The following is a 13,296-nucleotide window of genomic DNA, read 5'->3' as shown; positions in this document are numbered from 1 at the left end:
ATCTCTCAATATACCTTCTTTCATGTTTGAAATATTCGGAATTTTAAATAAGAACTGAAAAGGAGACATGGTTGTTCTAAAGTCTTCAAAACGCTCCTTCATAGATTTAATGGCACGACTGAAAAGTATATCAAAGAAATTTTTTTTGAATTTTGATCTGGAATCTAAAACAGGAACTTGGTTTGTTTCAACTTCGTCGAAAAACTTTTTTTTCTTCCTGACTCTTTCAGTTGACAGATCGGTAAACTCAAATGTTAGACCCGAAGTTGTTGCCAAAATTTTTGCTGTGGTAAAGTACTCATCAAATTTAGTCTGATTGTTACTGGATTCCAAAAATGCTACAGTGGATTTTAATTCTTCAATGGAAATTTTGACATTTGATGTACTTGACTGAACAATTTTGTTTGTGCAGTTTATTTCGTTCAATACATCATGCCAAATAACATTTCCACATATAAATTCCATAGTGTCCATTTTAGCAGCAATAGATTCAGCTGATAATTTGGTGGTTCCATCACAATCACTTTTGGCAACTTCACGCAACGCTTCATAAATCTTTTGCATATTTTCCTTGATCGCTTTTACAGCCCGATGTGACTCTCCCATATTGTATCACTTAAAGATTTAACTGTAAGTGATGGACACTTCAATTCTAAAATACTCCAACTTTTTGTGAAACCGGAAATAAAGTTATAAAGGCTTTGAATAATTCCGAAAAATGTCGCAAATTCCAATCCAACTTTTACAGAATCAGCAACAACAAGATAAAGTGAATGTGCTGTACAAGAGACAAAGAGTGCTCGTTTATTTCTATCTAAAATTTTCTTTTGTAAGCCCTTGTTATTGCCTCTCATATTTGCACCATTGTCGTATGCCTGAACTCTCAAATCTTCAAGTGGAAGTTTATTTTCATTCAATGAAGCCACAATATTTTGCTCTAATTCATGACCTGGAAAATTAAATTTTGTTTATATACGTTTCTTAACTTTTAACATATATTACATCAAAAAAATCAGGAAAATTTCAAAAATTTACAAACCTGTGGTATCATCAATAAAAATAAAATTTAAGAAACTCTCTTGGATGTCAACAACTCCTGAATTGTTGTTTTTCTATAACTAGATATCGTATAATAAGAGTTAACTGTTCCTGATGACTGGCATCTGGTGTGCAATCCGCAATAATGGAGTAGTATTTGGATTTCAGAATTTTTTTAAGGATTTTAAGGATGAACAATTTCGTCTTGGATATTTTTGCCTAAGTAATGAGTTCTGTTTGTATTTCCCATAATTGGGTCAAATTCTGCTCTAAGTTCAACTGTTTTTAGGAAATTTCCATTGTTTTCTTTATACAGTTTATCAGATGATTCTATAAATGCTATGTTTTGTGATGCCATCATAATAATTATGGAAATTATTCTTTTTAAAACATTATCCCATCAATCAATTTTATTCAAAAAATGCTTTTCTGTTAAACAATCAACAGTTTTTGAACTTTCTAGTCCTCTTTTCAACTCGATCCAATTGCCAAAGCTTTCAATATGATCAACACTAACTTCATGCCTCGTTAAATTTTGTGATAAATGCCTTCAGTCAACAGATCCTGTTCTCGCAAGGGAAGTATCTGTAATGTTAAATAGTTTACAACAGAAACAGAAAATTTTATTCACTTTTTCTGAATAAATTTGCCATGATCTAGGATAACTTTCACCATTCGAAATTTTTCGGCAAAAAAAGCTTGAGCTGAAGGAACGATTATCATAATTTCGTGGGTAACTGTTTAATTGACGATTTACATGGCCATTCATAACTATTTCTTGAATATAATGGTTTGTAAGAGTCTGAGGCCAATCAGAAATTTCTTCCCATGTACAAAAAGGGAGCACGCCAGTTAAATTATCTCCATTCTCGTTCGAGAATCGAGTTTCGCTCGAGAATCGAGTTTTGCTCGATTCTCTGTTTTGGTTCGGTTCTTCACCTTCCATCTCAATTTCATGTACTCTGATCTCGTTTGAATTGATTTTATATGGCAAAGTTTGTATATCAGAATCATTGTTGGGGCTATAAAATGTTTCTGAACTTAAAAAAGTATCTAGTTCAGTTTGGTTTTCATCATGTTCTTCCTGTTTCTTTAGCCGTTTCAGATGATTATGAAAATCGGACAACTTTTTTCTTTTATCCATTTTCAAATTATACAAAATTTCTCCCTTATAAATAAAATTTTTAATTGAAAACTTGTTGGACAATATTTAATACTTTCGTAACTATTGTTAAGCATACTAATAAAAATTACTAACATGTTTAAACGACTGAGCAACTATAATAATAAAGTTATTATGATAAAAACATTGAAAACCCGCGATTTCAAAGAAACAAATTCTATTGGTAGTAAAATATGCTGAATAAGCAAAAAAGAGTCCCGGAACTTTCTTCATAGTCATTTTTATGAGTAAATTGTTTACAAAAATTAAATATTGAAATATCGGTGTAATTTTTTATATATATATACAATAACAATTTTTATCAGAACAAAGAATTTTTTTGGCAAATTTTCCTTTAACGTTGATCTTAAAATTTGCCGCCCTTAGAAAATTGCCGCCTGTGTGCATTGCACACTTGGCACACGCCACCAGCCGGCCCTGTATATATATATATATATATATATATATATATATATATATATATATATATATATATATATATATATATATATATATATATATATATATATATATATATATATATATATATATATATATATCATGTTTATACATTAGACATATTATAAGTTATACACATTACACATTGCTATTTAAAAATATGTATAATACGCATATTTTGAGGTAGCAATGTGCAATGTCACATAAGCAGTTTACTTAAGTATAAGCTATGTAAAGTCTATATTAAATTTTAGGAAATCAAAAAACAAACGAGCCAACAATTTTTAATTTACATATAGCTTCAGTAAAATTTATGTTAATTTGAATTCATATTAAACTAGAAATTAATCAAATTCCTTGTTTTTTTTTACATATAGGGTTGAAAAAACGGATCAACAATTTTGGCAACAATTATGGTCTTGTGAAAAATTCTTAAATCTAAGTATTTTTTACAGGGCTATAACTGTTGTCATAATTGTGTACTTAAATAATATTTAAGTCAAATATAAGCTCTTTTAATTAAAGTTTAAAAAATAAGAAAATTTAAGTTAATTGAGCTAAAATAATTTTTGTCATGTGGCAGTTAGTTCACAAATAAAGAAACCGATGTTGTTTTATTGCTGTTCGCATTATAAATTGAATTATAACATTTATGAAACATTATTTTTAGATGAACTTTTTCTATATCTGCAATTTTAACCAAAAAAACATTCTCCATTTTGATTTTAAGAGTTTCGCCCATTATATATTGTCTTCCTACCCATTTTGAAGAAATTCTACAGAAGTAATTCAAGTTGTTGTTATGCTTTTCCATCTAAAAATAAAAATATATAAAATATTTACGAGCCCAGAAGTTAGATCAGGCTATCTTTTTTTCAATAATTTTTTTTTTAATTTTATATCTTGCAGTATAGCAAAAGAGAACAGTTTGACTTTTTTTATTTGGTGAGATTCGTGTTCACAATTTTACAGTACAATCAATTGAAAGTGAAACCAAATAAAACAATAATGATAAAAAAAGTATGTTATAATATTTTTTATAAATATCTAGGTTGAATTCCGAAAAATGTCCGCAAAATTTTGCTCAAAAATTTCCGGACTTTTAAATTTAAAAAATTTTTTAATTGCATTAAACTTATAGTTATTACATAGTTTTATAAAATCTTTTTCTTTATTTTAAAAATACGCTTTTCATCATCGAAGTGTTTTGGTATTCTGTGAATATTTTAACAAAAAATCTACAATAATAAAGACCCGCAAACGAAAAATGCACATCATTTTGTCAAATTTTTATAGTCAATTTAAGAATTGCTCAAGTTCAATACGTTACTTTTACCTAAAATACTTACATTATTCAATAAAACGCTCAAGTTGTTATATGTTGCTTTTACTTACATTACTATTGTGAAACAACAAATAGTAGATGTTTTCCGAGTAAGCTTGTCTTTTGAGCCTGTGTATAACATATTTTTAGCATTTACTTCTCTTAACTACAATGTAAAATATTTACTAAGTGCACAGAGCAAAATGTTTTTAGATTAATAAGTTTTAATGTGTATTATTTTTGTAGAGTGTTTTAAAGAAACAAAGATTTTTGTATGCACTTCGTCATAAAATTTTTGAGCTCGAGTTTCAGCAGTCAGTGATTGCTTATCTAATCGTTTTTTTATTTATTTAATATATTTCAATAATATAGTTTAGATTTTTGTCTTAATAAATTGTTAGTGTTTACATTTTTATCTTCATAACTTGTTAGTGGTGAATCACCACCAAAAAGTTAACTTATAACTTGTTAGTGGTGAATCAGCACTAACCAAGAGGTCAAAAAAATCAGTAATCACCACTGGTGATTAGTGATTCCTTTGACCTCTAAAATTTGTTTCATTTATCAAATGTTTACATCTGAAATTTGCTGCATTTATAAAATGTTTATCTGCAGAAATTAAGTGTCTTTACTTGTAGAAATTTGCTATGCATATTACTTGGCTAAAATAGAACTTATCATTATTATTAACGAAATTGTTTAGTCGGTAATTATTTTGGTAAGAAGAACCATTTAATCAACTTTCTCTTGATTTTTTCCAGTATTGTGTGTAATTGTATTTCGAGTATTTATATTCGGTCATATATTTGTTCTCAGTTATTATTAGCTGTTAACCATCCAAATATTCAGTTTTAAAAAATTAATATTCTTTTTCTCCTTTTAAATCATCTCAATGTTCTTTTTTCAGTTTTGGTAAATTAACACCTTTTCTTCTTTTATATCGTCCTAAATTCTTGACAAAGCATAAAGATGTATATAGTGAAAAGTTCCAGTTTTGATCAATGTGTTCCGGTCTGAAAGTTTTTTGTATTTATTTTTATTCATATGTATACACATTCATTATAAATACAAACACATACACATATGCATATATATACACACATACATACATGCATACATACATACATAGATACATACACACATGCATACATAGATACATACATACATACATACATACATACATACATACATACATACATACATACATACATACATACATACATACATACATACATACATACATACATACATACATACATACATACATACATACATACATACATACATACATACATACATACATACATACATACATACATACATACATACATACATACATACATACATACATACATACATACATACATACATACATACATACATACATACATACATACATACATACATACATACATACATACATACATACATACATACATACATACATACATACATACATACATACATACATACATACATACATACATACATACATACATACATACATACATACATACATACATACATACATACATACATACATACATACATACATACATACATACATACATACATACATACATACATACATACATACATACATACATACATACATACATACATACATACATACATACATACATACATACATACATACATACATACATACATACATACATACATACATACATACATACATACATACATACATACATACATACATACATACATACATACATACATACATACATACATACATACATACATACATACATACATACATACATACATACATACATACATACATACATACATACATACATACATACATACATACATACATACATACATACATACATACATACATACATACATACATACATACATACATACATACATACATACATACATACATACATACATACATACATACATACATACATCATACATACATACATACATACATACATACATACATACATACATACATACATACATACATACATACATACATACATACATACATACATACATACATACATACATACATACATACATACATACATACATACATACATACATACATACATACATACATACATACATACATACATACATACATACATACATACATACATACATACATACATACATACATACATACATACATACATACATACATACATACATACATACATACATACATACATACATACATACATACATACATACATACATACATACATACATACATACATACATACATACATACATACATACATACATACATACATACATACATACATACATACATACATACATACATACATACATACATACATACATACATACATACATACATACATACATACATACATACATACATACATACATACATACATACATACATACATACATACATACATACATACATACATACATACATACATACATACATACATACATACATACATACATACATACATACATACATACATACATACATACATACATACATACATACATACATACATACATACATAAGAAGAAACAAATTGCTTACTATTTGATAAGTAACTATGAAACCATTTTAACATATTGTTATTGAGTTTGAGCTTTCCGAACAAAATTTAATGGTCAACGGTGTCGAATACCTTCGAAAAGATTAATAAAGACTCCTAGTGTATACTGTCTTTTTTTTCAAAAGATTCTGAGATTTCCCTAACAAACTGAATAATTGCGTGCTCAGTTGAATTTTTTTTTTTAAGTTTATTCTTTAAATTTTTTATGTACAACTTTTGCTTTAATTTCGAAGATTTTTTGAAGCCTTTTGTAATCCAAGAACTATTAAGGGTTTTATGACTTATAAGTTTTTCATAACTGGAAAGTTTGCGTCATATACTAGTATATGAATGTTTAGTAATGTAAATAAGTAAAATGTTTGGAAGAATTTAATATAAATGTTACTTGCATCGTCATTAAAGTTGATATGCCCCCAATGGAGTGGTGATAGTTATTGATGTTTAAAATTATTTATTTTTTTGTTGTTGGAAATAAGTTTTTTTTACAGTTCTATTTTGTTTAATTTTATTTGATAATGTTGTGTTTAGGGTTAGGAAAATAGAGAAGTGGTCCGATAAATATGACACCTTTTTAGATGGAGTTATTTAAGATGTTTGTAGTAAAAATATTGGTAATGAGAGTTGCAGATTTTTTGTTACTCTAGTTGTATGATTAATTTGGGGAGTTGCGCCATCTAAAAGAATTTTATCATGGAAACTTTTAGATATATAATGGCTCGATAAGACTTGAAATTGTGAAATTTCATAATTTTCCTGACAAAAAACTTTGAAACTTTATACCTTTTGGCTCGTTTTCTGTTCAATAAGCCGGGATTTTGCGTGAATAATTATCAAATACTTATTGCTGCTTTCTTATCTTTAAAGCCACTCTTTCTTCCAGATCCTTTTGCTCGTTCGATAGATAGAGAGCTCTTGTATCGTTTTATGACAATATAAGTAGTAGTTTTAATAAATTCAGTGCCTTAGCGATTTAAAGTAACGATACAGAAGAATTTTTTAGTTAGCTGTGCAGAACTCTTTTTCGTTTTTTTAACTGTTTTGAGAAATATTTTGACTTGTTTGTCTATCTATTATTTGCGTAATAACATTAAGAAACTATCATTTCTTAATGTTATTACGCAAAAAAAAAATAATTTTAAAATGTGTTAGTGAAAAAATAAGGAAGGAAAATCAACGTTCCGAATTTAAAGATTGCTTGTTTTACAAAGACGATTATAGGGTGTGTGGGGACGAGGGGTATTTTTTGATTCATAATCAATTTTTTGACAAATTTAGTAGGCTAGTCGGGTATTTGACACAATTCAATCGGGTAAGTTTTAGTTTTTAAGGACCTTTTTTTATTTTTATTTTTAAAAAAATCAATCGGCACTTTTACGGTTTCAAACTTTCCCCCATCCCCCCATTTTTTAATTTATTGATTTTAAACTCAAAAGCACTCAAGCAAAGTTGTGGCGAGTGAGACTCAAGTCTTATCACCACGAAATCATTACTTATATATTTTTGTTCCTAACTATACTTTTTAATAGTTCAAATTTAGCAAAAAAAATTTATATACTTTTTGTCGTTTAGGTGAGTTTGTGTGCCATACCTAGTGAGGGGTATGGCACACAATGTGCCATACCCTCACTAGGTATGGCACATTGTGTGTCCCTGATTTTTATTGTCAAAGTGCTTCCGCTCTAAACATTAAAACAATTTTGATAAGTATAACTAGAGGGGAAAAAATCCAAGCTGAATGTACCTTTTTGCAATACTTTAAAAGTGACAGCACTTTTTTGCTTGAAGAATAAAATTTATGGATTACTGAAGGAATTAGAGCTTTCAATTTATAATCCAAGTGAGTGATAAATGTTAAAGATTGTTAAATTTATTATCTTGCTTCCTTCAACTTCATAGCAATTTATTTGATGCAGTCATCATTAGATATTTTTTTATTCTAAATGAAGAACATAGAAATGTAAAATTATTGTGTCATTTAAAAAAGTTCAGTCTGACTGGTTAGCCTATATATTAACTGGTTGATATGTTACTATTTTATTACAATTTTTTTTTTTTTTTGGTTCTTTATTACAATATTTATTACCATTTAAATAAACAAAACTTTATTACAATAATAAAAGTTAACAAGTCAAGATATCGTTAAGTAATAAATAATAAAAATAAGTATAAACAACGCGGATACTTAAAGAAGACCACCAGGTCTTGGCATGTAAAGTGGAATTGTTTTTTTGGAATCCATATTGATTGCTGTATAATAAATTGTTTATAGTGAGATGATTATAAATTTTATTGTACAAAATTCTTTTTAAAACTTTAGAGAATACAGAAAGTAGTGAAATTGGACAATAGTTACCTATATTCTCAATGCCACCACCTTTTAATATTTGTATGACTTTTGCTAATTTTAGAGCTTGTGGAAAAATTCCCTGTTTAATTGATATTGAAAAAATCTTAAAGAGTATATCTTTTAAAACATCAAATGAACTTATAATAATGCTGCCGTTATTACCATCAGGGCCTACTGCTTTGTTAGATTTCAATACTTTAAATGCAATTTCAAACTCTTCAAAAGATAATTTAAAAGATTTCAAGTAAGAGTTTAGAGGGAAACATAGATCAATCATTAAACTGTTTGCTATAGGAATGTTTTTCGCAAGATTTGGTCCTACAGACACAAAATATTTATTAAACTCTTCCGTAAATTGTCTTTTATCATATAAAAATTCATTATTATGTTTAACCATGTTTGGCAAAGGGTGAGATGTACTTTTTTTTGCTGCCAGTAATTTCTCTTATTATAAACCAAGTGCGTTTATAATTTAATTTATATTTATCTTGTAAATTTAAAAAATATATTTTTTTTTTGTTTTTTTTTTGAGGCTTTTAAATAGATTAGCGTAATTTTTATATATAATTTTATTTTGATTTGTTTTACATTTTAAGTAATTAATGCATAACTTTTGTTTAATTTTTGGAGACTTACGCAAACCCTTTGTAATCCAAGGCGTATTTAATACTTTTGGCTTTGAGATTTAAATTAACTTCAGGGAAATTAGTGTCCTAAATATCATAGAAAGTTTTAAAAAAGGAGTTATAAACTAAGTTTGTATTATCAGAGGCGTTAATAAAGCTCCAATCAATAAAAGATAATTCTATAATGATAAATCAAATAAAGATAAGTTCTTTAAAAGATTCAAGGTTCTTATTTGTAAAAATTCGCTTTTTGAAAACTCGAGTTTTCATTAGAAAGTAATTTATTATCTATATTTATAGAAAAGAAAACAGGAAAATAATCAGATATGTCATTTATAATTATGCCGATTTTTAAGGATATGTTAAAAACATCAGTGGTTAAAATATTATCAATTAAAGAAGCACTCGATTGAGTGATTCTTGTCGGTTTGCTAATCAAAGGAATCGCACCATTTTCGAGAATGCCATTATAAAACTTTTTAATGTTATTATTGATGTGGCATTGAAAACAATCTAAATTCAGATCACCCAATAAGTAGATAAATTTATTTTCGCGGTTACTTTTTTTAATAACGTCATTACATAAAAACGAATTAAAATTTTTAATTTCACCTGAAGGTGGGCGATAACAACAACTTAGAATTTTATTTTATAATTTATTGGTTAAAATTTCAATTGTTAAAACCTCTTTATCAGCATCAGTGATGCTCATGTCATGCCGGGTAAAATATTGTAAGTTATTTTTAAAATAATTAAGAACGCCTCCGCCACGCTCATTTGTTTTTCATGCCAATGAAATTACATTAAAACCCGGCAGTTCAAAATTGGTAAAAGAATTTACGTCATCCAAACTGCACCATGTTTCTGTTAAGCAGATTATTTTAAAAAGATTACTAGTTTCTTCAATAAAATTACTAAAGATTTCAAAACTTTTTTTTAAACTTTGAATATTAATGTGAATTGTGTTAATATTATTTTGATAAAGAAATATTTTAATTTCATGGGTATAAAAGTAGTTGCATTTATTTTGCAAAGCATCAGAATCAGTACAATAATTAAGATCAGGATCAGATTCCTCGTCTAATAAGAAATCATTAGTTCGAAAAAAATTATAAAAACTAGACTTAAAATTTAAGGTTTCATTAGAATCAATTTAATTTTTTTTATTTCATATTCGAAATGAGATCAAAGAATTTCTATTATAAATCCCGTATGATTAATTTAACATTTACAACTTTAGCGTATTTACCCTTTGCCCTTAAATCTTTTGCCTCATTAGGAGTTTTTTCCGCAATTCCAGCGTATGATCACTATAATCTTCATTTATGTAAACCTTTTGATTCCATAATTTCATCGTCGTATATTTTCTTAATATAGTAGTTTTGTCTTTGTAGTTAAGAAATCTTACTACAATCGATCTATTTTTTTTATTGTTTTCATGTAATTTTTTGTCAACTCAATGCGCCCTTTCAATTTCAAAGTTTCCGTGTAGTTGAAGTTTATTATTTAAAAACTCCCTTACTTTATTTTCACTGTCTTCCCAACTTTCATTTTCAATTTCTTCAATCCTGCAGAATCTTAAGTTGTTTAGTCGACTTCTGTCTTCAAGTTCTGCCAATTTGTTAATCATTTTAGTATTTGCATATTCATTTATCAATGATGTTTTGATGTTTGATGATCAGCAACTATTTTATCACAAATATTACTCACAAATTCAACAGCTTTATTAAGTTCGCGTAATTCCTTTTTAGTTCCTTGTTCTCGTCAATTACTGAGTTTAATTGGTTTTCAAGTTTTTCAATTCTATCATTAAACATCTTCATAATAGTATTTTCATGAATTTCCAAAAAATTTAAAATTTGTAGTAGCCATTTTGAAATTTTTTTTTTTTTTTTTTTTTTTTTAAAACCAGTAAAAAATAAAACACGTCTGCTGGCGGTGAATGCTAATAGCTAATTTTAACGGAATACTTTTCAAAAAATGGATTATCTTGATGTTAATTTCTTGATGTTAATTTTTATCTTGGTTTTTTTTGTTTTATTTTGCGTGGTTTTATTGCTAAAATACTTATAGCATTAAAACCACACTAAATAATAACGAACTAAGTTTCATGCGAGTCACGCATTAGAAGCACATGTAAGTCATATGCATACAAATCTCCTTTATGGAATAGAGTTAATGCAGTTCATGTGTAGCTATAATGTTTAGATAGCTGATGGCCAATTTCTTTCCGAAAATATTATGACAATTGTTCTAAAAAAGAACAACTGTAATAATATATTCGTAAAGGAAAGTCACGTGGACTAAGTGTAGGAAAAACATAATAATGCAAGTCTAAACAGTCGTTGATATATTTATACTTATACTTGTACATATGCATATACAGAACCACATCTTCATTACTAAATTTAAAGGCCAAAATAACATTCTTTATAAAGAAAATTTTTTTTTTAACTATACCTGAATTACTTAATTAGAAGGAGACGACGGCTCTCTTGGACTTAAGAGTTCATTAACACTGTTGGTGGCGAAAGCCTTTTTTTAACAGAATTTTTATAACTATTTTCGGAATAAAATTACGAACATCCAATTATGAACAAGATAACTCAGATATTAGTCTCCGCGCTCTTTAGTAATTTGCATTGGTACTAGACTTATTAGTACACTCCACAGGCAGAATTATTTAAAATGATTCAGCTGGGTACCAGTTATCCTTTATCTAGTTCAAAAAAAAATGTATTCAGTTGGCTTTCTAGTCACAATAAAAATATTTTTATTAAGGATCGCATGTGCCCTCCTTTGTACATCTACCTAAGTAAAATGTACCCAGTGTCAACCAGTGCTACCCTACTGTCAAGATAAGGTTGTAAAATTTTGTTAATTAAAGATTCTACTACTTATGAAAAAATTATACTGCTAATAAAAAAAATAATAAAAGACTGCTAATAAAAAATGATTAAATGTTGGGGGAAATTAAATGTTAGTGACTTAAAGTTTTACTTTTTTGTATTACTTTTGTACAAGAACCTGTCAAAGTTGTTCTAAAATATAAGTAAATTTGCTTACTTACTTTAAATAAATTACTTTTAATTTACTTTACAAGTTATATAAAATGTAAGCTTATGTAACTTTAATTTTATTTTATAGAATTTATTTTTAATAAAGATTTGTTATAACTTTTAAAATAAAAAATTCCTACTTAAAAAATATTATTTTATTTATAAATTTAATTTACAATTGGTAGCATATTACTTTTATGTAATTTACTTTCATATGCAAATTTTTTAATATAACTTTTTTTAATAAGTTACTTTTATAGGTGAATACAAAATATAGCTTGAGGAACTTTTATATTATGCAATGTAATTTTTAAAAGTAGTGAACTTTCAAATGTAAAAGTAAATAGCTTTTTCATGAGACTTACTTTTACATATAAAAGTAAATTACTTTTTGATGTAATCTTCTTTTACATAACTTACTTTTTACAGCAAACTAGATCAATATAAAGCACCAGGTGAGTTCGGTGTGCACCCATGGGTTCTTAAAGAATGTGCTAGTACAATAGCGTACCCTCTGACAAAAATGTTTCACAGCTCACTTCAAGAAAGTTCTGTACCCAATGCTTGGAAAATTGCTAACGTAACGCCCTTGCACAAATGCGGAAGTTGATTAAATGCAGCAAACTACCGTCCAGTTTTGCTCACGATTGTATCTTGCAAAGTCTTGGAACGAATTATCAGGGACACTATCTTGAATTA

General features: G+C 27.3%; 1 protein-coding gene across 1 annotated transcript; it reads right to left on the bottom strand.

Moving 5' to 3' along the window:
* Nucleotides 1-1,588: 1,588 nt before the first annotated feature.
* Nucleotides 1,589-2,182, bottom strand: LOC136087072 (zinc finger MYM-type protein 5-like). Its single transcript, XM_065809578.1, has one exon. The coding sequence runs from the start codon at nt 2,180-2,182 to the stop codon at nt 1,589-1,591; it is 594 nt and encodes a 197-aa protein (XP_065665650.1).
* Between the last annotated feature and the right edge of the window lie 11,114 nt (nt 2,183-13,296).

The sequence above is a fragment of the Hydra vulgaris genome, chromosome 11 (genome assembly GCF_038396675.1).
Source record: "Hydra vulgaris chromosome 11, alternate assembly HydraT2T_AEP".
Lineage (NCBI taxonomy): Eukaryota > Metazoa > Cnidaria > Hydrozoa > Anthoathecata > Hydridae > Hydra > Hydra vulgaris.
Note: the sequence above shows the minus strand (reverse complement) of the source record. Positions and strands in the feature narration are given on the sequence as shown.